The sequence below is a fragment of the Cetorhinus maximus genome, chromosome 23 (genome assembly GCF_964194155.1).
Source record: "Cetorhinus maximus chromosome 23, sCetMax3.hap1.1, whole genome shotgun sequence".
Classification (NCBI taxonomy): Eukaryota; Metazoa; Chordata; class Chondrichthyes; order Lamniformes; family Cetorhinidae; genus Cetorhinus; species Cetorhinus maximus.
Genome location: NC_135901.1, coordinates 20,502,955 through 20,530,661, shown reverse-complemented (window position 1 = coordinate 20,530,661; position 27,707 = coordinate 20,502,955). Strand labels below are relative to the sequence as shown.

At 44.6% G+C, this 27,707-nt stretch overlaps 5 protein-coding genes across 8 annotated transcripts in view; 3 read left to right on the top strand and 2 right to left on the bottom strand.

The window, feature by feature from the left end:
- LOC144697059 (uncharacterized) overlaps nt 1-27,707 on the top strand; it is a 395,607-nt gene that overhangs the window by 120,539 nt on the left and 247,361 nt on the right. The gene's annotated exons all lie outside the window — the stretch shown is intronic.
- Nucleotides 1-27,707, top strand: part of LOC144697310 (uncharacterized) — a 273,200-nt gene that overhangs the window by 121,998 nt on the left and 123,495 nt on the right. The gene's annotated exons all lie outside the window — the stretch shown is intronic.
- The window catches only part of LOC144698416 (uncharacterized), a 236,909-nt gene that overhangs the window by 120,571 nt on the left and 88,631 nt on the right, over nt 1-27,707 (top strand).
- Nucleotides 1-27,707, bottom strand: part of LOC144698418 (uncharacterized) — a 66,987-nt gene that overhangs the window by 21,706 nt on the left and 17,574 nt on the right. The window contains 2 exon segments of the mRNA XM_078570359.1: nt 1,481-2,083; nt 20,402-20,502. Coding sequence (XP_078426485.1) covers nt 1,481-2,083; nt 20,402-20,502 — 704 coding nt within the window.
- The window catches only part of LOC144697228 (uncharacterized), a 39,024-nt gene continuing 17,845 nt past the window's right edge, over nt 6,529-27,707 (bottom strand). The window contains exons 1-2 of one of the 4 annotated variants that reach the window (XM_078569143.1): nt 10,563-10,720; nt 6,529-8,265 (exon numbers count right to left, since the gene is read on the bottom strand). In XM_078569143.1, the coding sequence (XP_078425269.1) occupies nt 7,541-8,161 (621 nt within the window). In that variant the 5' untranslated portion in view covers nt 8,162-8,265; nt 10,563-10,720 and the 3' untranslated portion in view covers nt 6,529-7,540. Of the gene's footprint in view, nt 8,266-10,096; nt 10,231-10,562; nt 10,721-27,707 lie in introns of those variants that run through there. The other 3 variants (XM_078569140.1, XM_078569139.1, XM_078569141.1) reach the window with 3 other exon arrangements.

The window sequence follows — 27,707 nt, the reverse complement described above, 5'->3', positions numbered from 1 at the left end:
CGCTGATATATTTCCAAGTCTGACTTATGGCAGAGGAAAGATTATTGATGAATGGGCCTCGGCACTACCCTGAGGAACTTTGCAGCAAGTCTTGGCACTGAGATGATTGACCTCCAATAACCACAACTTCCTCCTTTGTGCAACATATGATTTCAGGCAGAATTTTCCATCGCAATTTCCATTGAATTCAGTTTTACTGGGACCCCCGATCCCACTCAGTCAAATGCTGCCCTGATGTTAAGGGCAGCCAATCTCAACTTACCTCAAGAATCCAGCTCTTTTGTCCATGTTTGTCCCAAGGCTGTAATGAGATCTAGAGCTGCGTGGCCCTGGAGGAACCCAAACTGCACATCTGTGAGTAGATTTTTGGGGAGTAAGAAATCAGAATTGGAGGAACATTGTATTCACAAAATCAGAGAATTGTACAATTCAGAAGGAAGCCATTCAGCCCATCATGCTGGCTCCACTTTCCTGCCCTTTCTTTGTAGATATGCAATTTTTACCAATTCAAGAATTTCTGACTTTTGAAAGCCACAATTGAATTTGCTTCCACCACCCTTTCAGGCAGTGGGATTCCGATCATAACAACTCATGTCAGAATATTTTTCCTCATGTCACCTCTAGTTCTTATGCCAATTACCTTAAATTTGAGCTGCCTTCTGATGCCGAAAACAGCTTCTTCGTAATAAATTTGCAAGAGGTCACAGAGATAGGGAGGGGTGACTCCATGGAGGGAATTGAACAAAAGGATGAGAACTTTAAAGGTTGGAGCCACGAGGCATCTCCCCCAGTACAGAATGTGGTTCAGTAATTACAGGAAAGATGTTTCTTTAACAAATAAATGTGTAGAAGGGTGGGATTTATCCTTCTAAGTAACACAAATTGTTGCACAATGAGGGGGAATCAATATCTGTATCTTTAATTAACAGCAACGTGGAAAGGGGGAAATGAACGATCTTTAAAAACGTGGTCCACTTGGCACTGAAGAGCGTGACACTCATAATAGGAGCTCCAGAAAAACAAAATACTGACAAAAGTTACACGGTTTTGTTAATAAAATAAAATTGAGTTTTTTTTTAAAAGATAAATTGTTTGCAAGGGGTTCACACTGACTCATTTGACTGGTTAACTCAGATTTCAGCGCTCCAGCCAGGCAATTTGTTACAGAACTCACTGCTCCCTTGGTCCACTGGCCTCTGAGCTCCACATCCTATTGGTTCCCAGCACAATCAATCACCACTGGCCAATATTACCCAGCCAGATGGAATTCAGGGGTTGCGAGGATGAAAAAAAACATTGAGGCCATGAATCCGAGTTAAGAAATAAAATCAGATGAACATGTTTTTTTAAACAAAAGAAAACCATTTAAAAATAATCAAATTAATTATTGTTATGAACGTATTCATTTTACGAGAGACTGGCAGGGAGTGGGAGTGGATAATGATCACTGCTTTATGCTGTTCTATTATTCAATGATTACGACACATGAACTTTCCCTCCGCTGAACATATAAATGACGGTCCCTAATATCCAGAATACACGGCGCGGGGTAATACGACCTATCTCTGACAGAGTGGCCGCATTGCGCAGATGTGGGAAGGTCCCGCCCCCGGAAACAGTCGTACTGCGCTGAGCATGCGCGGTACGGCTCCCAGAAGCTGAGCGGGACGAGCGCAGCCTCAGCAACAGCGAAGAAATAATCATAAACTGATGGGTAGTTCCAATGGCGGGGGCTATACCCAGCATTCCGAGCGGGGGAGAAGGTCCTCTATCCTCACAACAGAAGACCTGAACGCATGCGTAGGTTCCACTGAATGTTCCGAGCATGCGCAGGGTGAGTGTTGATGCTGGGGAGATGTTTGTTTGTCGCTCGGCAGCGGGGGAGGGGAACCGGCGGTTGGGCGACCTCTGTTCACCCGGTGTAGGCCGCGAAATCCGACAAAAGACCTGCAGATGCCGCGTTTGCATCGGGGCTTTTTCCCGGATTAAGCCCGCGTTCACGGCCGCCATCTTGTTTGCGCTTGAAGCGGGGGAATGATGGGTCATCTTGGTGACGCAGGGCGGGGCTTCAGGGTCCCAATGACTAGGAGAGAAAATAATTGATTCATTAATTTTATTCTCAGTCTGTGCGCAGGGGCTGGAAAACAATCCAGGCTTAGTAAAGGCAGGGGGAAAATTGGGAGTGGAAGAAAGGAATGGTAACAGATAGTGCGATGGGTTGGAACTTCAGCACGGGTATGGGAGAGTGTGTGAGATGGGAATTTTCAGTTTTGGGGGAACATAAGAAAATTGTTTCACAAAAACTTGACTTGTCTGTTACGATTTTTTCCTGCACTGAGAGTGTTGGCTTTTGTAAACGCATTTTACAGGACAATTAAAGGAGGACGATTTACAGACGAGAAACTCAAACCAAACGTTACATCAACATCTGACAGTCATTCAATCATCAGGATCTGAATATCATCGGCCTTTGGATGGGGAAAGAGAAATGTTTGTCTGTTCTTTCTTTGGGAAAAGATTTCAAATATCAGTGTGACTGGAAAAGCACCAAGACACACTCACACCCGAGTGAGAGTGTTCCAGTGCATTGACTGTGGAAAGAGAATTAACGAGTTCCACAGCCTGAAACAACATCACACAATTTGCAGTGGCAGGAACCATACACTTGTTCTGTGTGGACAAGGCTTCAATTGATTTTCCAACCTGGAGAGACACAAGAACAACCATACCATGGAGAAACAGTGGAAATGTGAGGACTGTGGGAAGGGATTCAATTAACAATGCCTGTTGGAAACTCATCAACGCATTCACACTGGGGAAAGACTGTTCACCTGCTCTGAGTGTGGGAAGGGATTTACTCAGTCAGCCGGCCTTATGTTACACCAGTGAATTCACACTGAGGACAGACCATTCAGCTGCACTTCTTGTGGAATAAGGTTCAGGCATTCTTCCACCCTCATAGCACATCAATGGGTTCACACTGGAGAGAGGCCATTCACATGCTCCGTGTGTGGGAAGGGATTCACTCAATCAGCTGGTGTCATGTTACACCAGAGAATTCACACTGAGGACAGACCATTCAGCTGCACTTCTTGTGGAAGGAGGTTCAGGCATTCTTCCACCCTCATCGCACATCAACGGGTTCACACTGGAGAGAGGTCATTCACATGCTCCGTGTGTGGGAAGGGATTCAGTCAATCAGCTGGTGTCATGTTACACCAGAGAATTCACACTGAGGATTGGCCATTTAACTGCACTTCCTGTGGAAGACGTTCAAGTCTCCATTTAGTCTCACTGTACACAAGCGAGGTCACACTGGCGAAAGACCATTTATCTGCTCTGTGTGTGGGAAGGGATTCACTCAGTCATCCAACCGGCTGACACACCAGCGAGTTCATACTCAGGAGAGACCATTCACCTGCTCTGTATGTGGGAAGGGATTTACTCAGTCAGCCAGTCTCATGTTGCACCAGCGAGTTCACACCGGGGAGAGGCCGTTCAGCTGCTCTGTGTGCAGGATCAGATTCGCTCAATCATCCAGCCTGCTAAGACACCAGCAAAGTCACACTGAGGAGAAGCCATTCAGCTGCACTTCTAGTGGGAAGAGGTTCAGGAAGTCATCCACCCACAGTGCGAACCAATGACTTCACATTAGGAAGAAACCGTTCACCTGCTCTGTGTGGGATGGGGTTCACTCATCATGATACCTGCTGACACACCAGTGAGTTCACAAGTGACTGTAGGGGTTGGATTCTGCTGTTATTGCTGCTGTTAATATGGGATGGACAATAAATGCTGTCTTATCCAAAGATGCCCACATCCCATGACTAAATAAAAAAAACTCACATCCAGGACTGATAGTCTGTAACAGCCCCTATAACTGGCTGGAGTTTAATGTTCTGGATATGTCACTGATCTTCAGGGCTGCAGTTTCCCTTTTTAAAAGCACCATCTGTGATCTTTCCCCTTAATTCAAGAACTCTCAACAGGAACTCATTTACAATAAAATTATGAACTTTTACTTCAACCCTAAATTGGTATTTGCAAAAACTACAATTCAGTGTCTGAATGGTTCCACCGATTAACATCTCCCATTAGAAAGTGCTGATTAATCCTTGATGACAATTCTTACTGACTTTTACATTCTTCACAGTGACATTCTTCACAGCGGCACCTCCATTTTGAAATAGAGGAACATTAAATAAAACAGTGAAATATTTTACAGGCACATCAATAAAAGCTTCATCAATCAACATTGATATTGATGAAGCTTGGAAGTCGCTGAGTTCAATAATTTCTAACAGCAGCAGCAACATTTGGTAAAGGTGGAACCCACAACAAAGACTGGTTTGAGATCAGCTCAGTAGAGATGACATCTGTCATTGAAGCAAAAAGCAAAGCCTACCTGATGCACAACATTGATTGCTTTGCAAGCAGGAAGACACCAGCAAGGATGGAATTCCAGCTGAACTGCTCAAGCACGGAAAGTCCCATCTCCTGCCACACCTTCATGACCTCATCCTTCTCTGTTGGAAGGGAGGATCCGTTCCAGTGGAGATGTGTGAGGCAGAAATCTTCACATTATATTAAAACAAATGTGATGGAGGAGATTGCAACAACCCCAGGAACATCTCACTCCTTAGCCTCATGGGGAAGACCTTTGCTAGGGTCATGCTTAAAGAATTTATCTACTTGCAGACTGAGTGTATCCAGAAGCACAGTGCAGTTTCTGTGCTTGCACATCTACAGTTGACATGATCTTTTCCATATGCAAGCTACAAGAGAAGTGTATGATTGGTATTAAATCTAAAATGCTGCCAGCTTCTGTGCTGAGAAAAGTGAAACATTGTAATTGCTGAGCAAAAGTAAATCTTTAAGTATGAATTACGATTTACTTGTAAAAATTGTAATTGTAAAAGCCACCGAAAAGTTTGATTTCCTACTGATAAGCTTCAACCTTGAAGCTATGTTTTGGATCTCACAAGCTGTGGGAAGTTGAAGCTCCATTTCTTGCCTGCTCTCAGCCAACCCGCTGCACATGGGACACGATCACCTCCATTCAGCTACAACTGACAATGCCCGGGTGATTGACGGCAGCTCCAGACCAATCAGAACAGGGGGCAGGGCAGCAGGACCCAATGGCAGTGACTGGTCCTACAACCAATCGGAGTGAATGAGGGGCGGGGCTGAGTCCAGATCCCTTTCATTGGCTGAAACTCTGCATCATTTTGAAACCTGATTTGTCTCAAACTCCAGGAGAAAACTGGATCTTTCTGTTTGTGGCTTTAAACAGATGAAATCCTGTGGGTGCAGAGCAAACATTTCAACATTTGTTCGTGAAATGGATTTATTTAGGACAGACAGCAGAGATTATTTGAGTGAATACTAAAGATTTGAGAACTGAAATAATCTGAAGTGAGAGAGGAGAAAATTACAACAAAATAAAAATGAATATTCAATGAACATATGAATTAGGAGCAGGTGTAAGCTATTTGGCCTCTCAAGTCTGCTCCGTCATTTGATAACATCATGGCTGATCTGATTGTGGTCTCAACCCTACTTTCCCAATAACTTATGACTCCATTGTTAATCAAGAATGTATCTAACTCAGCCTGTGCTCTGGGGAAGAGAATTCCATAGACTAACAACCCTCTAAGAGAAATAGTGAAATGATCATGTGGTAAAAGGCTGCAGACTGCTCGTGAAGGAAAAGGAGGGATAGTTTATCTTTGTCACAATCACATAGGATGTCATCTGTGATTTTAATAAGAGTTTGGTACTGTGATAGAGGGGCAGAAATCTGATTGGAGGGATTGAAACATGGATTTCCAGTACAGATGGGAATGGATTTGGGAGGCGACAAAATGTTCTCAGACTTTGGAGACAAAAGGGAGGTTAAAGGTGGGACAGAGGTTTGCAAGAACGGTGGAGTCAAGGGTTTGTTTTGAGGAGTGGCCTGATGATGGCAGATTTCGAGGTAACTGGCACAGTATGTGAGAGAGAGAAAACCATTAACAATATCAGATGACATGGGGAGTTTGGGTGGTCAGTAGGTTAGTGAGAATAAGATTGAGGGAAGAAAAGGTGGGTTTCGTGGTCACGATGAGCAGTGAGAAGGCATGAGAGAAGATGGGAAAGTAAGTGGAGAAAGATGTGTTCAGGGCTAGGAAAAGGGGAACTTTGGAGGCAGTTCAGCCCAGTGACCATTGGAAGAAAGGGAAGCATAAGAGGCAGCTGATCGGATTATCTCAATCTTAGTGACAAAGAAGCTCCATGAGATCTTCACACTTGTTGTTGGAGGTGAGGATGGAGGAGACAGGGGAGAGGGAGAGCCCTTCAAAAGGAACTAAAGTGTTAGGTATATTAAAAAGACTTGACACTGTGTGTGTTTAACACAAATGATGCAAAAAATGTCTAATTTCATGAACAATACATTTTAGGAATGCAACTGTTAGTTTGGGGCATTGAAGTTTTTAAAAATAGGGTAAGGAAGCACTTGGTTTTGGAGGTTAGTACACAGACCGAACATGATTGTAACTCAAAAGATGAACTAAGTTTATTTAATAAGGTTACAGTTCGAGGTAAGAGGACAATAAACAAGAGGTGGTTCTTCTTCAGCTTCAGAACAGTCAGTGAGTCTGGTAAGATGACAGTTGTTGCCTTTAGAGATATAAATTCTTCATGTAATTTTCCAGATCATGGAAAGGTTGGAAAGCAACTGGTAAACAAAAGAAGGTCTTAATGTATCTGTATACCTTTCAGATCAAAGGACAGATTTAGAATTGTGGATGATTGATTTGAATCTCTATCTGGGACATGTAGATAGATTACAGGGAGCGATTTTTATGTATCTTGTTTTGGGTTTACCTTTGTGTTTTCTTGGAGACACAGGCCGTTTACGTCTGGAGCGGGAACAGCTTGGAAACAGGCAGCTAGCGGAAGCTGTCAGGAGCTTCTAAGCAAGAAGACAGTGAAGCCTATGCTTGAGCTGGGGTATTCACAGACATAAGGGGCTTAAGAGACTTGGAGGGTAACCTGGCTGAATGCTAGTGAAGGTGCCCAACAAATCTCATACCTGAGAGAATAGCAGGAATACAGAGGAGAAGCCAAGTCAATTCCTGATAGCTTTGGCACACCTTGGTTTGGACCCAGGAGAACTGAATGAACCCTCAAGATGTGCAAAGTATAGGGGAACTCAGGTGAAATATAATTAAAACAGGAAGTGACCATTAAGTTTTCAGGCTGAAAGTATATGTGATTGCAAAATGTAGTTTTAAGTTACTAGTACTTAGTTTAATTCTTGTACAGTAAAGATTTTTCTTCAAAACATAAAGCCTTGTGCTGTAATTCTTTCAGTTAACAACTGGGAGTTTGAATTTCTTTTTAAAACTTAATGGCCTCCCTTGAGATAAGAACAGCAAGATGATTTATTTGACTTTTATCTAGAATATAAGGGCTGGAGTTTGTTAACATCATCAGAAACAGGTCCCAAATGAACATGGTCCAGTCCTAGATATGACATAAATCAAAATCCAATCACTTATTGTTTGTGAACTCGCTGGTGTCTCAGCAGGTTGGATGAACAAGTAAACCTCACCCCACAAATGGTGCAGGTGAACGGCTTCTCTCTAGTGTGAACTCTCTGGTGTCGCACCAGACAGGATGATCGAGTGAATCCTTTCCCACACACTGAACAGGTGAACGGTCTCTCTCCAGTGTGAATTCGCTGGTGTACAGTGAGTTGAGATGATCGGTGGAAACCAGTCCCACAGTGAGGGCACCTAAACGGTCTCTCGTCAGTGTGAACACGCTGATGCGTCATCAGCTCCCCAGAACTTTTATAGCACTTTCTGCAGTCAGGACATTCAAAAGGTCTCTCGTCAGTGTGACTGCGCTGGTGTTGCAGCAGGTTGGGTAAATTAGCAAATTCCTTCCCACACAAGGAGCAGGTGAACGGTCTCTCCCCGGTGTGGCTACGTCGATGAGTTTCCAACTCAAATGGATAATTACATCTCTTCCCACACTCACCACATTTATATGGCTTCTCCCCAGTGTGACTGCGCTTGTGTCTCGACAGGCTAGATGATTGGCTGAATTCTCGTCCACACACAGAACACGTGTATGATTTCTCCCGGCTGAAAATGCTGCTTTTTCCTTCCATGTTCAAAATCCTATGATATTCAGGTTAGGATAAATTGGGTGATTCTGTCAGGTCCTGATGAGATGTTCGAGTTTCTTGACTGCAAATCATTCTCTTCTAATGCCCTGTGAAATTGATTTAAAAAGCGGATGTGAGAGAATCCACAAAAACACAAAGGTAAGTTGTGAAATTGAGCTGAATGAATCTGGTAATTTGTGGGACTGGAACTTGGAAAATGTGACCAATAAAGCTGCTGGGTTGTTATAAAAACCTGCTACCCGTTCTGGACCTACACGAGAATTTAGCTTCTATGGGAAGGCAGGGAGAAATAGAGAGATGAAGGGGTGAAGGAGAGGGATTTTAGATTTCTCCAACTAAACCAGAAGCTTGACAGAACCTCCCAAGCCTTCAACTTCCAGCACCTAGAAGGACCAGAGTAACAGGTGTGTGCAAACACCATCACCTCCAATCACCCCTCCAAGTCACACACCGTCCTGACTTGTCTGACATCCAGGACTGGATGAACAGAAATTGCTTCCATTTAAATATTGGGAAGACTGAAGCCATTGTCATCAAACTCCACTCCCCAGTCACACACTTCATCTCTTTCCCAGGTAACTGTCTGAGGTTGGATATATCTGCTCACAATCTTGGTGTCATATTTCAGCTGAGCTTCTGACCAAATATCTGTGACATCACAAAGACGGTCTGTTTCCACTTCAGTGACATCACACAGCCTTGCCCCTGCGTCAGCTCACCTGCTCTGAAACTCTCATCCATTCCTTTGTTACCTCTGGACTTCACAATTCTAATATGCTCCCAGCCGGCCTCCCACATTCAATCACCTATAAACCTCAGATCATCCAAAACTCTGCTGCCCATGTGCTTACCCCTAGTCTTTTTCAACCATCACCAGTATTCTTTTTTATTCTTTAATGAGCTGTGGGTGTTGCTGGCTAGGCCAGCATTTATTGCCCATCCTAACTGCCCTCCCTTGAGAAGATGGTGGTGAGCTGCCTTCTTAATCCTCTGCAGTGCCTGGTCTGGCCTACAAATGATTCCAGACACACAGCAATGGGGTTGACTCTTAACTGCCCTCTGAAATGGCCGAGCAAGCAACTCAGTTCAAGGGCAATTAGGGATGAGCAAAAACTGCTGACCTTGCCAATGATGCCCATATACCATGAAATAATACATTTAAAAAAGCTTGTCGATGGAGAAGCTGTATCAAAGGCACTATATAAATGCAAGTTAATATTGTTGCCTTGGACATTCGACACCATGGGTGAAAATCCAGTAACTCCTCACCTAACAGCACCATCTTCTTCAATGTGCTTCAAGAAGAAGGTCCACCAACATTTTCTTAATTAATCACTGGCAATTAACAAACATGTTATCATACTAATGATACCCACCACCCCAAAATAAATTAAAATGTCGGCAATAAAAGCTCCTGCAGAAATACTTGTTCCTGAAACAATACTCTTTTACACTGAATGGAAAATGTCCATTCAGCAACCGAATATCCCTTAGAATCCAGCCCCCTTGATAATCCCACACTGAGAATTGTTGGACCCTCCTCCTCTCAACAGGACTCGAGGTTAAACCCAACAGCTTCTCCTCTAACTCTGGTCCAACTCAAACTGAAAAAACTAGAAAACCTGCACCTATAGATTTCTGGACTCTAAAGTGTCAAGGGGTATGGGGAGAGAGCGGGAGCGCGGCTTTGAGACAGAGGATCAGCCATGATCATATTGAATAGCGGAGCAGGCTCGAAGGGCCGAATGATTCATTCCTGCTCCTACTTTCTATGTTCCTACAGAGGGTGACGTCCTCATCCACCCTCCACTCTAATGCAAAACGGCTCCTATGTTTCTGGACTCGGTTCTGTAAAACAACAGCAAAAATCTGCGGAAATTGGAAATCTGAAATAAGAAGAGAAAATGTTGGAAATACCCAGCAGTTCCGGTAGTATCTGAGCAGAGAGAGAGTTAATGTTTCAGGTCTCTGACCTTCCGTCAGTCTGTAATAAACCCCTTCCCTCCAGCCGCTGTCTGATGTCCCCCAGCCCCCGGCCGCTTATTTCAGGCTCCAAGAGCCAAACTCGCTCTGACTGAAGATGCGCTCCAGCCCGCTCAGCCTGGAGTCGCACTGCGCATGCTCCACTCAGCCTGGAGCCTCACTGCGCATGCTCCACTCAGCCTGGAGCCGCACTGCGCATGCTCCGCTCAGACAGGCGGGCTCCGGGGGGCGGTGGCGAGTAATGGTGATAGGGGAGACGGTTATCTTTCGGATCCACAATCGTTCGGAGAATTCGGGTTAGAGGGGGCTGATGGATCCGGCGGGCTGGCAGAGAGGCTTCGTAAACATGTTGTGTAAACTGCAAACCCTAAAAGAGAATTTAACGGTCCTTAGCTTGTACCGAGGGGGATCTGAGCTTCCAGCGAAAGGCCCGAGTTAACGGCCGTCATCTTTATTTGGGGCGATGTGCAGAAGTGCGCATGCGCCATCTCCATCTTTGTCGGGGGCAATGAATGGAGCTTGTTACCCATTGTTCAAAGGAACATAGAAACTAGGAGCAGGAGTAGGCCATTGGGCCCTTCGAGCCTGCTCCGCCATTCATTATGATCATGGCTGATCATCGAGCTCAATAGCCTGCTCCCGCTTCCTTCCCGTATCCTTTGATCCCTTTCGCCCCAAAAGCTATATCTAACTCCTTGAAAACATACAATATTTTGGTCTCAACTACTTTCTGTGGTAACGAATTCCATAGGCTCACCACTCTCTGGGTGAAGAAATTTCTTCTCATCTCAGTCCTGAATGGTCTACCCCATATCCTCAGACTGTGACCCCTGGTTCTGGACTCCCCCAACATCGAGAACATCCTTCCTGCATCTATCCTGTCTAGTCCTGTTAGAATTTTATATGTTTCTATGAGATCCCCCCCATTCTTCTGAACTCCAGCGAATATAATCCTAATCAACTCAATCTCTCCTCGTATGTCAGTCCCGCCATCCCAGGAATCAGTCAGGTAAACCTTCGCTGCACTCCCTCTATAGCAAGTACGTCCTTCCTCAGATAAGGATCTGCACACAGTATTCCAGGTGTGGTCTCACCAAGGCCCTGTACAATTGCAGCAAGCCTGTATGGTTCCTGTACTCGAATCCTCTGGCTATGAAGGCCAACATACCATTTGCATTCTTTACCGCCTGCTGCACCTGCATGCTTACCTTCAACAACTGGTGTACAAGGACACCAAGGACTCGTTGCACATTCCCCTCTCTCAATTTATTGCCATTCAGATAATAATCTGCCTTCCTGTTTTTGCTATCAAAATGGATAACCTCACATTTATCCAAATGATACTGCACCTGCCATGCATTTGCCCACTCACTCAGCTTGTCCAAATCACACTGAAGCATCTCTGCATCCTCCTCACAGCTCACCATCCCACCCAGCTTTGTGTCATCTGCAAATTTGGAGATATTACATTTAATTCCCTCATATAAATCATTAATATATATTGTGAATAACTGGGGTCACAGCACCGATCCCTGCGGTACCCCACGAGTCACTGCCTGCCATTTGGAAAAAGACCCGTTTATATTCCTACTCTTTGTTTCTTGTCTGCCAACCAGTTTTCTATCCATCTCAATACACTACCCCCAATCCCATGCGCTTTAATTTTACACACCAATCTCTTTCGTGGGACTTTGTCAAAAGCCTTCTGAAAGTCCAAATAAACCACATCCACTGGCTCCCCCTCATCAACTCTACTCGTTACACCCTCGAAAAACTCCAGTAGATTTGTCAAGCATGATTTCCCTTTCATGCCATGCTGACTCTGTCCGATTCTGCCACTGTTTTCCAAGTGCTCAGCTATTAAATATTTTATAATGGACTCTAGATTTTTCCCCATTACTGACGTTAGGCTGACTGGTCCATAATTCCCTGTTTTCTCTCTGCCTCCCTTTTTAAATATTGTGGTTACATTAGCTACCCTCCAATCTGTAGGAACTGTCCCAGAGTCTATAGAATCTTGGAAGATGACCACCATGCATCCACTATTTCAAGGGCCACTTCCTTAAGTACTCTGGGATGTAGATTATCAGGTCCTGGGGATTTATTGGCCTTCAATCCCATCAATTTCCCCAACACTAGAATGTCAGAATGATAACAATTCGTCCATCAAACTGCATTGCCCTTTGAGTTCCAAAGTCTTATTCATGAGTGAGAGTGACAGCAGAGAAGGAAAGGATAGGAAGCAAATCCTGCTCTCCTACCTCGTGGGATTTCCCACCCCACGTGTCCAATGATCTGAGGGTCTGTTCAGTTATATGAACCCCAACAGCAGAAACTCACGACCCAGAGTACACGTCATCCTCGAATCGAGGGACTGCTGACGACGATGAGGGGCAATGTGCAGCATGGGCTGTCATTACTGTCTGGGTAGCAGGAGGAGCGAATATTGAGTCATACGGACTCGAAACGTTAACTGTGTTCCTCTCCGCAGATGCTGTCAGACCTGCTGAGTTTATCCAGCTAATTTTGTTTTTGTGAATTTCTATCCTGGGCTGACAGGGATGGATTTTTGAAGCTTCTTTTACAGGGGATTAGAAGAGGGGGATTTACACAGAATAAACTCAAACCATGAGAAATATCTTTTTTGAATTTCTATCCTAGACTGACAGTAATGCATTTGTAAACGTCTTTAAAAGTGTATTTGAAGAGGATTTTCAGATGGGAAACTTAAACCAAATATTGCACGCAGATCTGACAGCATCACTCGATTCATCAGGACCTGGATATTATCGGCTTTTGAGTGTAAGTATTGATTTCCCAGTCATTAACACTCGCTATGTAAAATCTCTCCTTCACAATCCCCTGTACATCTTGCCTAACATCTTGAATCTATGTCCGTAATCCTTTTATGATCAGGTAATGGGAACAGTATTTCTTTATGTACCTTATCTAAACCTATTATAAACTTGTACACCTCTATCAACTCACCCCTCAGTCTCCTTTGCTCCAAGGACAACAAGCCCAGTATCTCCAAACTAATCTTGCAACTAAAATCCCTGATCCCTGGAACTATTCTAGTAAATCTCCTCTGCACCCTCTCAAGGACCCTTACATCCTTCATAATGTGTGGTGATCACTGGTTTGCACAGACCCAGATGTTCTGTGTTCGTGTCTGTGATGTCATCACACATCGACAATTGCTCAGTGACATCACCCCGCTCCCCGGGTATTTCCTCAACTGGGAGAGTTTTCTCTGACTCCAGTGCTTCTGATATCTTTCCAGCTGCAGGTTCCAGCAGGAGATTTTAAAGCTGAAAATTTAAAAAGTTACAGATGTGAGCATTTCTGACCATTCATCTACAATTTAGAGCTGTTAGTGCTATGCTTTGTTATCTGTGTGAGGTTCCATGGCTCTGGGGCTGGTGTGGCTCCTTTACTGTGGATCTGAATCCATGTCCATCCATTGCTCTGTTTCACCTCTGCCCTTTCTGATCACCTCTCTGCCATTCTTTAACTTCCTCTGTACTAATAACGAATGTATTTTAGTTGTGTTTAGTATTTTACAGTTACTTCTGCCGATCATGTCTAAATGAGGTTCCCACCGCTGCCCATCCCCCAACCATGTGCTGCTGACTTCCCAGCTTTATCTTCCCACAGTATCTTTCATAGTCAGGAATTGTTTTTCTTGCACTGTGGTCCATTTCTCTTCCACTTCTGAGCTTATATCGGCCATCAAACTCTGCACCATTTTTATTTTGTGTAGCTCATTCTCCACTCTCTGAAACATTAACTCTGTTTCTCTCTTCACAGATACTGCCCGACCTGCTGAGTATATCCAGCATTTGCTCTTTTTGTTTCAGATTTGCAGCAGCTGCAGTATTTTGCTATTATTTTATTGCAGGCTTCACTCACAAAACAGAGTCTAGAAACACATGGGGACCAATTAAGAGTTGGTTTGTTGCTGGGTAGGCTTTGGTTGTAGAAGTTTGTTGCTGGCCTCCAGCTTAGGTTCTTTTTCATCGAGTCAAATAATCACTGAAGGATTACAGTACAGACGGAGGCTATTCAGCCCATTGTGCCTAAGCTGGCTCTCTGCAAGAGCAAATCAGCTAGTCCCACTCCCCTGCCCTTTCACTAGCTGGACCAGTAGCAGATATCACCCATCCCCAGTTACTATGGAGAAGATGAGGTTTGACCTTGAACTGCTGCAGTCCGTGTGGTGAAGGTGTTCCCTAAATGCTGTTAGATAAAGAGTTACAGGATCTTCACCAGTGATATTGAAGGAGCAGTGATATGTGTCCAAATCAACAGCAACAGTTTGTATTTATATAGCACCTGTCATCTAATGGAACATTCCAAGGTGTTTTACAGGAGTGTGATAAAGCAACATTTGACAGCAAGTCACATAAAGAGATATCCGGGCAGATGACCAAAAGTTTGGTCAAAGAGGTAGGTTTTCAGGAGTATCTTAATAAGGAAAACGATGTGGAGAGGCTGTAGGGAGGAAATTGCTCAGCTTATGGCCTTGGCAGCTGAAGGCAGGGGTAATTAAATCAGGAATGTTCTGATATCTTGGAGGACTGAGGCTGGAGGAGATTATGGAGTCAGGGAGAGGTGAGACACCAGAGGGAGTTGAACCGATGTTGAGAATTTCAAAGTTTAGGTTTTGGAGATTCTGTCAAAGCTCTGATTGAGTTGTAGATACAAAAAAATCTCTCTCTTTCACCCCCCGTCTCCCCCGTCTCTCTTTCTCTCTCTCTCTCGCTCGCTCGCTCTCTATCTCTCCTCCCCAAGTGGCCAGAGCCTTGTGTAGGCCCAGACTTGGTGGCAGATTCCCTTCCCTGAAGGACATTCGCAAACCTGTTAGGCTTTTATGACAATCCATCAGCTTTCATGGTCACTTCTTCCTCGTACCGGCCCCACAAATTACCAGATTTATTCAACTCAATTTCACAACCTGGCTTTGTGTTTTTGTGGGTTCGCTCTTACTCCCTTTTTCTCTGTTTTAAAGCAATTTCACAGGGTGTTAGAAGTGGAGGATTTGCAGGAAACTCAAACTTAACATCACATCAGAACCTGACAGATTCAAGCAGCATATTGTAACCTGAATATCATCAGATTTTGAACATGGAAGGAAAAAGCAACATTCACAGTGTTGTGTGTGTGGATGAGGCTTCAGACAGTCAGCCAGCCTGTCAAGACATAAGCGCAGTCACACCGGGGAGAAACCGTGGAAATGTGGCGACTGTGAGATGGATGCAAAACCCCATCTGAGCTGGAAACTCATCGGGGCAGTCACACTGGGGAGAGACCATTCACCTGCTCTGAGTGTGGGAAGGGATTCATTAATTCTTCCAACCTGCTGACACACCAGCGAGTTCACACAGGGGAGAGACCATTTACCTGCTCCGAATGTAGGAAGAACTTCACTTCCTCATCCACCTTGCTGACACACCAGTGGGTTCACACTGGGGAGAGACCTTTTAAATGCCCAGACTGCGGGAAATGCTATAAAAGTTCCTGGGAACTGATGTCCCATCAACGTGTCCACACTGACAAGAGACCATTCAGGTGCACTCATTGTGGGTCTGAGTTCAAGACATTATCTGACCTTACTGTACACCGGCGCACTCACACTGCAGACAGACTGTTCACCTGCTCTGAGTGTGGGAAGGGATTCATCCGTTCATCTAACTTGCTGGAACACCAATGGGTTCAAAATGGGGAGAGACCGTTCACCTGCACCGAATGTGGGACGGGATTCACTCAGTCATCTAGCCTGCTGAAGCACAAGCGAGTTCACACAGGGGAGAGGCCGTTCACCTGCTGCGTGTGTGGGAAGGGATTCACTCAGTTGTGCAGCCTGCAGAAACATCAACAAGTTCACACTGGGGAGAGACCATTCACCTCCATTGAACATGGGGAGAGAGTCACTCAGTCATCCAGCCTGCTGATGCACCAGGGAGCCTGCACTGGGGAGAGGCCATTTACCTGCCCTGAATGTGGGAAGGAATTCACTCGGTCCTCCCAGCTGCTGGCACACCAGAGAGTTCACACTGGGGAAAGGCTGTTCAGCTGCTCAGAGTGTGAGAAAGGGTTCACTCAGTTCTCCAGCTTGCTGAGACACCAGCAAGTTCACAAAGATGAGAGATCTTTTAAGTGCCCAGAAAATGGTATAAAAGTTTCCAGGAACTCATCTCCCATCAACGTTCACACTGACAAGAGACCATTCAGGTGGTCTCACTGCCAAAATAGATTCAGGTAATCACCTGGACACTCTCTGCACCAGTGAGTTCACCTGGGGAAAGTTCATTCACCTGCTCTGAATGCAGGAAGGAATTTTCCCATTCATCCACCCTGCTCTCAAACCAGCGATTTCACACCAGGGAGAGGCTCTTTATCATCTCTGAATGTGGGAAGGAATTTGCTGATTTATCCAATCTGCTAAGTCACCAGTGAGTTTAGAAGTAATTATATTGAATAGGATTTTGCAGTTCATCACATTTAGCACTGAACCATGTTCATTGGGCTATTTCTGCTCATGTTATAGGTGTTAATATTAGGGACAAAAGTCAAATAAAGCGTCTTTGTGTTAAATACAGTGTATAGAGTGTTTTTAATATTTCTAACACAAGTTAGTTCCTTTTGTCGATCTTCCCCTTCCCCCGTCTCATTGAGAACATCTGATCAGCTGCTTCTGCTGCTTCCCTCCCACTAGCCCACTGGGCCAAACTGCCTTTCAAGATCCCCCTTACCATAGCCCTGAACTCACAGCTTCCTTTAGTTTCTCTCCTATGTCCCCTCATGCCATCTCATGAGACCCACCTCCTTCTCAATCGACCCTATTCCCACTAAACTCCTGATACCCCAATTTTCCCATATTAGCTGATACTGTTGATGGTTCTCTCTCTCTCTCTCCCTCTCTCTCGTTCCTATTTTACTGTCCCTCTCGCCTTTAAATCCACAATTTTCACCCATCCTCAAAAAAGAATCCTCACAAACTACTGCCCCATCTCTGACCAACCTTTCCTCTCAGAAGTCCTTGTCATCTCCAAGATCCATGCCTGTCGTTCCAGGAATTCCGTTTTTGAATCCCTCCAATAATGTTTCTCATCCTGCCACAGCACTGAAACAGCTCTTTTTTAAAGTAACAGATTACATCCAACGTGACTATGACAAGGGTAAATTCTCCCTCATTGTCCTTCTTGGCCTGTCCACAGTCTTTGACACCACTGATAGAGTCATGAAGGTCTACAGCACAGAAAAAGTCACTTTGGCCCATCGAGCTTGCACCGGTCAAACAACTACCTAACTATTCTAATCCCATTTTCCAGCATTAGTCCCATAGCCTTCTATGCCATGGCATCACAAGTGCACATCCAATTACTTCTTAAAAGTTATGAGGGTTTCTGCCTCTACCACCCTTTCAGGCAGTGAGTTCCAGATTCCCACCAACCTCTGGGTGAAAGAATTCTTCCTCACATCCCCTTTAAGCCTCCTGCCCCTTACCTTAAATCTATGTCCCCTGGTTATTGATCCCTCCACCAAGGGGAAAATTTCCTTCCTGTCTACCCTATCTATGCCCCTCATAACTTTATACACCTCAACCATGTCCCCCCTCAATCTCCTCTGCTCCAGGGAAAATAACCTCAGTCTATCCAATCTCTCCTCATAACTACAATTCTCCAGCCCAGGCAACATCCTGGTAAATCTTCTCTGCACTCTCTCTAGTGCAATCACATTCTTCCTATAATTCGGATTCCAGAACTGCACGCAATACTCTAGCCGTGGCCTAACCAGCATTTTTTGCAGTTCCAGCATAAGTTCCCTGATCTTATACTCTATACCTCGGCTAATAAAGCCAAGTAACCCATATGCCTTCTTAACCACCTTATCTACCTTTCCCGCTAGCTTAAGGAACGGTGGACATGCACACCAAGGCCCTTGGTACTTCCCAGGCCATTCATTGTGTATTCCCGTGCTTTGTTTGTCCTGCCCAAGTGCATCACCTCACACTTATCCAGGTTAACTTCCATTTGCCACTGATCAGCCCATCTGACCAGCCTGTCTATATCCTCCTGTAATCTATGCTATCCTCCTCACTATTTACCACCCCACCAATTTTCGTGTCATCCGCGAACCTAGTGATCAACCCTCCTACATTCAAGTCTTAATCGTTTATATATACCACAAACAGCAAGGGACCCAACACCGATCCCACTGGACATAGGCATCCAGTCACAAAAACATCCCTCCACCATCACCGTCTGCTTCCTGCCACTCAGCCAATTTTGGATTCAACTTGCTAAATTGCCTTGGATCCCATGGGCTCTTACCTTCATTATCAGTCTCCCATGCAGGACCATATCAAAAAGCCTTGCTGAAGTACAAGTAGACTACGTCAAATGCATTGCTCTCATCTACACACCTGGTCACCTCTTTGAAAAATTGAGTCAAATTGGTCAGACATGACCTCCCCTTAACAAAACCATGCTGACTGTCCTTGATTAATCCCTGCCTCTCCAAGTGTCGATTAATTCTGTCCCTCAGAATTGCTTCCAATGGTTTCCCCACTACTGAGGTTAGACTGATTGGCCTATAGTTCCCTGATCTTTCCCTTCCTCCCTTCTTGAATAACGGTACCACATTGGCTGTCCTCCAGTCCTCTGGCACCTCCTGTAACCAGAGAGGTATTGAAAATTATTGCCAGCACCCCTGCTATCTCCTCCCTTGCTTCACTCAACAGCCTGGGATACATTTCATGCAGGCCTGGAGATTTATCTACTTTTAAGCCTGCCAGACCACTTAGAACCTCCTCCCTTTCTATGCTAATTTCTTTAATTATATCACAGTTCTTCTGCCTGATTTCCATACCCACGTCGTCCCTCTCACCTGTGAACATCAACACAAAGCGTTCATTTAGAACCCTACCTATGTCTTCCGGCTCCACATGAAAATTACCACTGTGGTCCTTGATGGGCCCTATTCCTTCCTTAATTGTCCTCTTACTCTTAATGTACTTGTAAAATAACTTTGGATTTTCCTTTATTTTACCTGCCTATGTTTTTTCATGCCCCCTTTTTGCTCTTCTAATTTCCTTTTTAAGTTCCCCCCTGCACATTCTATACTCCTCCAGGGCTTCCGCTGTTTTGAGCCCTCGGTATCTGCTATAAGCCTCCCTTTTTCTCTTTATCCAATCCTGTATATCCCTCAACATCCAGGGTTCTTTGGATTTGTTGGTCCCACCCTTTGCCTTTATTGGAATATGTTGGCCTTGTACTCTCCCTATTTCCTTCTTGAATGAGTCCCACTGCTCTGATGCAGATTTACCTAAAAGTAGCTGCTCCCAGTCCACTCTGGCCAAATCATATCTGACCTTATTAAAATTAGCCTTCCCTCAATTTAGAACCCTGATTTCTGGCTCATCTTTGTCCTTTTCCATAATAACCTTGAATCTAATGGAGTTATGATCACTATCTGAAAAATGCTCCCCTACTGATACCTCTACCGCTTGCCTGGCTTCATTGCCTAAAATTAAGTCCAGGACTGCCCCCTCTCTTGTAGGACCTTCTACGTATTGGCTTAAAAAGCTCTCCTGGGTGCATTTTAAGAATCCCACTCCCTCTAAACCCACACACCCATGTTCTGTTTGTCGCCCTACGAGTTCCCCATCAACTCCCTTTTCAAATTTCTTATCGAATCAGGTTCCAGCACCTTTTCACGCTGAACTCGATGTTGAGTTCTAAAGGTTGTAAAGTGTCGAATCGAAAGATGAGCTGCTGTTTCTCAAACTCCCATTGAACTTAATTGAAACAGTTCAGGAGGCTAAGGACAGAGAGGTCAGAGTGGGACTGGGGCAGAGAATTAAAATGACAAGTGACTGGAAGCTCAGGATTAAGTTCGCAGATTGAGCAGAGGTTGTTCCACAATGTGATCACCTAATCTGTGTTTGATCTTCCCAATGTAGAGAAGACCACATGGTCAGCACTGAATACAGTAACTAAACTGAAAAAAATTACAAGCAAATCACTGTTTGTTATAGGCTGAAGAAAGATACTTCATTTGAAGGGTAAGGGCTACAAAGTAAAACAAGCCGATTTCCAGAATATTAAACTTTCAGTCAATTACAGAGATTATTAACGTCAGCAGAAAGAAACCCAAACTATCAGAATGAACATGGTTCAGTCCTGGATGTGATTAACGACAGAATCCAACCCCTGGGGTCACTGCTGAACTCACTGATGTGTCAACTGGTTGGATGATGGATTAAATCCCTTCTCACATGTGGAGCAGGTGTCCGGCCTCTCCCCAGCGTGAACTCGCTGCTGTGTGTCTTGGAGCTGATGGTTTTCCCCATGCACCAGCTGCTCTTGTCTTTCCAGGTGGTGAGGTCATGGGTTTCGGAGATTCTATCAAAAATTCTGGTTGAATTGTAGATCTATAAAGTCCATCTCCTTTACCCCTCCTCCACCTCTCACTCTCTCTTCTCCCATCGAGGCCAGAGTCTTGTGTAGGCCCAGACCAGGTGGCAGGTTCCCTTCCCTGAAGGACATTAGTGAACCAGTTGGGTTTTTATGACAATCTGGCAGTTTTCATGGTCACATTTTCCTAGTGCTGGTCCCACACATTACCAGATTCATTCACCTCCGTGTCACAGGCTGTCTTTGTGTTTTTGTCGGTTCTGTTTCACATTTCCTTGTTTCTGTTTTGAATTAATCTTACAGGCTATTAGAGGGATTTGCAGTTTGGAAAGTCAAACCAATATCACCTCCAAATCAGCCGGAGTCGCTTGATTCATCAGGATCTGAATATCATCAGCCTTTGAACATGGAAGCAAAAAGCACCATTCACACCAGGGACAAACCCTGGAAATCTGGGGACTGTGGGAAGGGATTCAGATCCCCGTCTAATCTGGAAACTCATTGACGCAATCACACTGGGGAAAGGCCGTTCATCTGCTCTGTTTGTGGGAAGGGATTCACTCAGTTAGTCTGCCTTCAGAGACACCAGCGACCTCACACAGGGGAGAGGCCGTTCACCTGCTCCGTGTGTGGAAAAGGATTCACTCTCTCATCCCACCTGTTGAAACACCAGCAAGTCGACGCTGAAAAGAGAGAGTTTAAATGCCCTGACTGTGAAAAGAGTTTTAAAAACCCACACGGACTGAGGGAGCACCAGCGCATTCACACCAGGTACGCACCATTCAGCTGCTCACAGTGTGGGAAGAGGTTCAGGACATCAACCCACCTTCTGACACACCAACGAGTTCACACTGACGAGAGACCTTTTAAATGTCCAGACTGTGGAAAGTGCTTCAAAGGTTCTGGGGATCGGCAATATCATCAACGTATTCACACTGATGAGATTCCGTTCAGGTGCTCTCACTGTGCGACTGGGTTCAGATGATTATCTGAACTTACTGTACATGAACGAGTTCACACTGGGGAAAGGCCGTTCACCTGCTCCAAATGTGGGAAGGGATTCACCCAGTTATCCAACCTGCTGACACACCAGCGAGTTCACAATGGAGAGAGGCCATTCATCTGATCTGAATGTGGAAAGGGATTCACATGACCATCCCACTTGCTGACACACCAGCGAGTTCACACCTGGGAGAGGCCATTCACCTGTTCCGTATGTGGGAAGGGATTTACTCATTCATCCAACCTGCTGACTCACCAGCAAGTTCACACTGGAGAGAGGCCCTTCACCTGCTCCGTGTGTGGGAAGAGGTTTAATCGATCTTCCAATCTGCTGACACACCAGCGAATTCACACGTGACTGCACTGTTCAAATTCTGCTGCTGTTAATCAGATTCAGGGGTGAACCTTGTTAATTATGATATTGTGTAAGTGTTGTTGCTAACCACAGTATCCGGACTGGAGTTGACAGAATTGTAAAGTGCCTTTCACAATCTCAGGACATCTCTGTGCGCAGTAAACCTCCACAACAGCAATGTGATCATGACCAGAGATGACCTGTTTTTAGTCTGATTGGTTGAGGGTGAAATATTTCCCTCACCATGGAGTGCGCCCCTGCTCTCCTTAAAAATAGCAGCCATGGGATCTTTCACATCCGCCTGAGAGAGCAGATGGGACCCTCAGTTTAACATCCTCATATCTCCTTATGTGGCTCAGGGTCATCACTCCTGTGAAGTCCCTTGGGATGTTTCTTACTGCGTGAAAGGAGCTTTATAAATGTGAGATGAATGTGACATCACAGACATAGATGTGTTGGGTAAAACTGAACCAGGCGCGGCCTGCAGCTGAGAGCCGAACACACGGGAACCGTCAACAACAATTGGAATGCTGCAGGTTTTATAATACCGTATAAAGAATAAAAGGAACAGCAAAGAATGACTAATAAAGAGGGAGAAATTAGACTACAAGAGAAAGCTAGCTAGAAATATAAAAACAGGTGGAGTTTCGACAAGTATTTAAAAAGGAAAAGAATCAGTAAAGTGAGCATTGGTCCTCTAGAGAGTGAGTCTGGGGAATTAATAATGGAAAATAAGGAAATGGCGGACAAACACAACAGATTTTTACGCCTGTCTTCTCTGCAAAGAATACAAATAACCTGCCAGAAATGATTGTGAATCAGGAGGTGAAAGGGAGAGAGGAACTTAAAACAATTACAGGGAACTTATAACAGGCACCAGGGAAAGTGTACCGAGAAAATTATTAGAACTAAAAACTGACAAGTCCCCTGGTCCTGATGGACTTCATCGTAAGATCTTAAAAGAAGTGGCTGCTGAAATAGCAGATGCATTGGTTTTAATTTTCCAAAATTCCCTAGATTCTGGAAAGATCTCATCAGATTGGAAAATAGTGAATGTGACTCCTCCATTCAAGGAGGGAGACAGAAAGCAGGAAACTACAGGCCAGTTAGCTTAACATCTGTCATTGGGAAAATCCTAGAATCTATTATTCAGGAGGTTCTAACGGGCACTTAAAAAGTCTCAATGTAATCAGGCAGCGTCAACATGGTTTTGTGAAACAGAAATCATGCCTGACTGATTTATTAGTGTTCTTTGGGGAAGTAACAAGCAATAAGGTAAGGGGAACCTGTGGATGTGCTGTACTTAGATTTTCAGAAGCATTTGACAAAGTGCCACATCAAAGGTTACTGCACAAAATCAAAGCTCATGGTGTAAGGGGCATTACAGATAATTTATGGGGTACAACTCATTTGACCTGATGTCCCCAATTGTGTATTATCTAATAAATCATTTGGTTCACATTAGACTCAATCATCGGACAAGACTGAATACTTCAGATGGTAAATTTAAAAGATTTGTTAACAATTAAAAGGTAGAAAGGTAACAAGTTAAAAAATTAGAAAATTAACAGTAAAAGGAAAAAGCTTAACAACTAAGCAGACTTCTCACACCTTCCTCGGGTGATCAAGCTGAAGGTGTGAAGTGATGCTAACCCTCTGCTTGGCCGTCGACAGTCAATCTTTCAGAATCCTGTCTCAAACACTCAGTGCGTGGATAACATGCCAGCAAAATGGCTTTTCCACACCTTCATTTGATCCCCTTAACTCATATTTTCTTATCTCAACTTAGCCTAACTGTCAAACAATAATTAACTGTCTGCTTATTTATAATTTGTTTCTCACATATGTGAGCAACTTTCCACACAGTAAAACAATGGGGCTACTCCCTATGTTTCAGTATCTGATTTTTAATAATTCTTGAATAATGCCTTATTCTTTACCCATCTTTATGTTACACCCCAAGGACATAAAGACTTCGACTTAGCACACTTATCTTTCTAGATTGGTCTGTGAAAGATCACTTTACAATGCACTGTCTTTCATGTACAATTGGTATATTTAAAATTATGTGTAAGCATTACAGACTTTCTGTCCCAGGTTATATGTCCAGCCTTTACCAATACATCTATTGATTAACTGCTTATCCTTCAACTGTCTCACAATTGAGTCTCACTACTTTGTTCAATCATTCCTGGTCGGTTTCCATTCATGCAGTAACTGGTTTATATTACTATCACAGAATCACAGTGCGGAAAAGGCCCTTCGGCCCATCATGTCTGCAACGACACGTGAGAAACACCTGACCTACCGACCTAATCCCATTTACCAGCACTTGGCCCTAGCCTTGAATGTTATGACGTGCCAAGTGCTCATCCAGGTACTTTTTAAAGGATGTGAGGCAACCCACCTCCACCACCCTCCCAGGCAGTGCATTCCAGACCGTCACCACCCTCTGGGTAAAAACGTTCTTCCTCACATCCCCCCTAAACCTCCTGCCCCTCACCTTGAACTTATGCCCCCTTGTGACTGACCCTCCAACTAAGGGGAACAGCTGCTCCCTGTCCACTCTGTCCGTGCCCCTCATACACCTTGATCAGGTCACCCCTCAGTCTTCTCTGCTCCAATGAAAACAACCCAAGTCGACCCAACCTCTCTTCATAACTTAAATATTTCATCCCAGGCAACATCCTGGTTAATCTCCTCTGCACCGCCTCAGTGCAATCACATCCTTCCTATAATGTGGCGACCAGAACTGCACACGGTACTCCAGCTGTGGCCTCACTAAGGTTCTATACAACTCCATAAAACCATAAGACCATAAGACATAGGAGCAGAATTTAGGCCAATCGGTCCATCGAGTCATGGCTGATAAGTTTCTCAACCCCATTCTCCCGCCTTCTCCCCATAACCTTTGATCCCCTGACCAATCAAGAACCTATCTATCTCGGTCTTAAATACACTCAATGACCTGGCCTCCACAGCCTTCTGTGGCAATGAATTCCATAGATTCACCACTCTCTGGCTAAAGAAGTTTCTCCTCATCTCTGTTCTAAAAGGTCTTCCCTTTACTCTGAGGCTGTGCCCTTGGGTCCTAGTCTCTCCTACTAATGGAAACATCTTCCCCACGTCCACTCTATCCAGGCCTTTCAGTATTCTGTAAGTTTCAATCAGATCCCCCCTCATCCTTCTAAACTCCATCGAGTATAGACCCAGAGTCCTCAAACGTTCCTCATATGTTAAGCCTTTCATTCCTGGGATCATTCTCGTGAACCTCCTCTGGACCCTCTCCAGGGCCAGCACATCCTTCGTGAGATACGGGGCCCAAAATTGCTCACAATATTCTAAACGTGGTCTGACCAGAGCCTTATAAAGCCTCAGCAGCACATCCCTGCTTTTATATTCTAGTCCTCTTGAAATAAATGCCAACATTGCATTGCCTTCCTAACTACTGACTCAACCTGCAAGTTAACCTTAAGAGAATCCTGGACTAGGACTCCCAAGTCCCTTTGCACTCCAGATTTCTGAATTCTCTCCCCATTTAGAAAATAGTCCATGCCTCTATTCTTCCTACCAAAGTGCATGACCTCACACTTCCCCACGTTGTATTCCATCTGCCACTTCTTTGCCCATTCTCCTAACCTGTCCAAATCCTTCTGCAGCCTCCCCGCCTCCTCAATACTACCTGTCCCTCCACCTATCTTTGTATCATCTGCAAACTTAGCCAGGAACTCCAACATGACGTCCCTACTTTTGTAACCTATGCCTCGATTAATAAAGGCAAATGTCCCTTATGCCTTTTTCACCACCCCACTAAATGCCCCTCCACCTTCAGAGATCTATGGACACACACGCCAAGGTCCCTTTGTTCCTCAGAACTTCCTAGTGCCGTGCCATTCTTTGAATACCTCTTTGTCAAATTACTCCTTCCAAAGTGTATCACCTCACACTTTTCAGGGTTAAATTCCATCTGCCACTTATCTGCCCATTTGACCATCCCGTCTATATCATCCTATAGCCCAAGACACTCGACCCCACTGTTAACCACCCGGCCAATCTTTGTGTCATCCGCAAACTTACTAATCCTACCCCCCACATCGTCATCTATGTCGTTTATATAAATGACAAATAATAGGGGACCGAGCACAGATCCCTGTGGTATGCCACTGGACACTGGCTTCCAGTCACAAAAGCATCCTATCATCACCCTCTGCCTCCTGCAACTAAGCCAATTTTGAATCCACCTTATCAAATTACCCTTTATCCCATGTGCATTTGCCTTTTTTATAAGTCTCCCATGTGGGACCTTGTCAAAAGCTTTGCTGAAATCCATATAAACTACATCAACTGCACTACCCTCATCTACACACCTGGTCACCTCCTCAAAAAATTCAATCAAATTTATTAGGCATGACCTCCCTCTGACAAAGCCATGCTGACTATCCCTGATCAAACCTTGCCTCTCCAAGTGGAGATAGATACTCTCCTTCAGAAATTTCTCCAATAGTTTCCCTACCACTGACGTGATACTCACTGGCCTGTAGTTCCCTGGCTTACCTCTACAACCCTTCTTAAATAGTGGAACCACATTAGCTCTTCTCCAGCCTCTGGCACCTCCCCCTTGGCCAGAGAGGAATTAAAAATTTGGGTCAGAGCCCCTGCGATCTCCTCCCTTGCCTCCCTCAGCTGTCTGGGACACAAATCATCCAGACCTGAAGATTTGTTCACTTTTAAACCTGCCAATACCTCCAATACCTTGTCACTCCCTATATCAATTTGCTTAAGAACCTCGCAGTCTCTCTCCCCGAGTTCGATACCTTCATCCTCACTCTCTTGGGTGAAGATGGATGTGAAGTATTCATTCAACACTTGAGCAATGTCCTCTGGCTCCACCTATAGATTGCCCCCTTTGTCCCTAATGGGCCCTACTCTTTCCCTGGTTATCCTCTTCCCGTTGATATACTTATAGAATATCTTGGGATTTTCCCTACTTTTACCAGCCAGAGGTTTCTCATATCCCCTCTTTGCTCTCCTAGTTGCTTTCTTAAGCTCCACTCTGCATGGTCTGTACTCCACTAATGCCTCTGCAGATTTGCTTCCCTTGTACCTGCTAAAAGCCTCTCTTTTCCTTCTCATCATAACCTGAACATCTCTGGTCATCCATATCTCCTGGATTAGTTCAAAATGGCTTCTTGACCTGTTAGCTTACTAACGTCTGTTAGTTCCATCTATGGCCCAATCACAGTTGTTACAATAGACAGTCAAGTCACAATAGTTACATTGACAGCCAACAAAACTGACAAAATTACTCCAGTTACAGTATCTCTCAGGAGGTGGCATCGGTTGCACTGCCGTTCTGCTTTGGGCTGCATTAGAGGGCTTAAGTTGGTGTTTGGTGAGCTGAGGGAGTTCAGTGAAGAGGGAACGAGGTGATCCTTTCATTTTCTATCTTTTCTCTGCCTGCAGTAGCTGACTCTTACTTTGCTACAGCGGAAGCCTATAAAGAAGCAGGAGTTCAGGGAGAAAGAGAGAGCCCAAAAAGGCAGAGAGAGGGAGAGCCAGGAGTTTACAGAGAAAATCTAAAAGTGACATGACGGGAGTCCCGTAAGTTGATTAGTTGCTAAGTATAGGCCTTTCTGGACTCACCACAGATAATAGAGACAATTGGTAAGTGACAGGTTGGTTATTATATTGTACCATACTGTAGTAAACAGTTTATATAAAGTTTAAGATATAGGAGTGCAGCTTGGCCATGTGGAATGTGCATCCT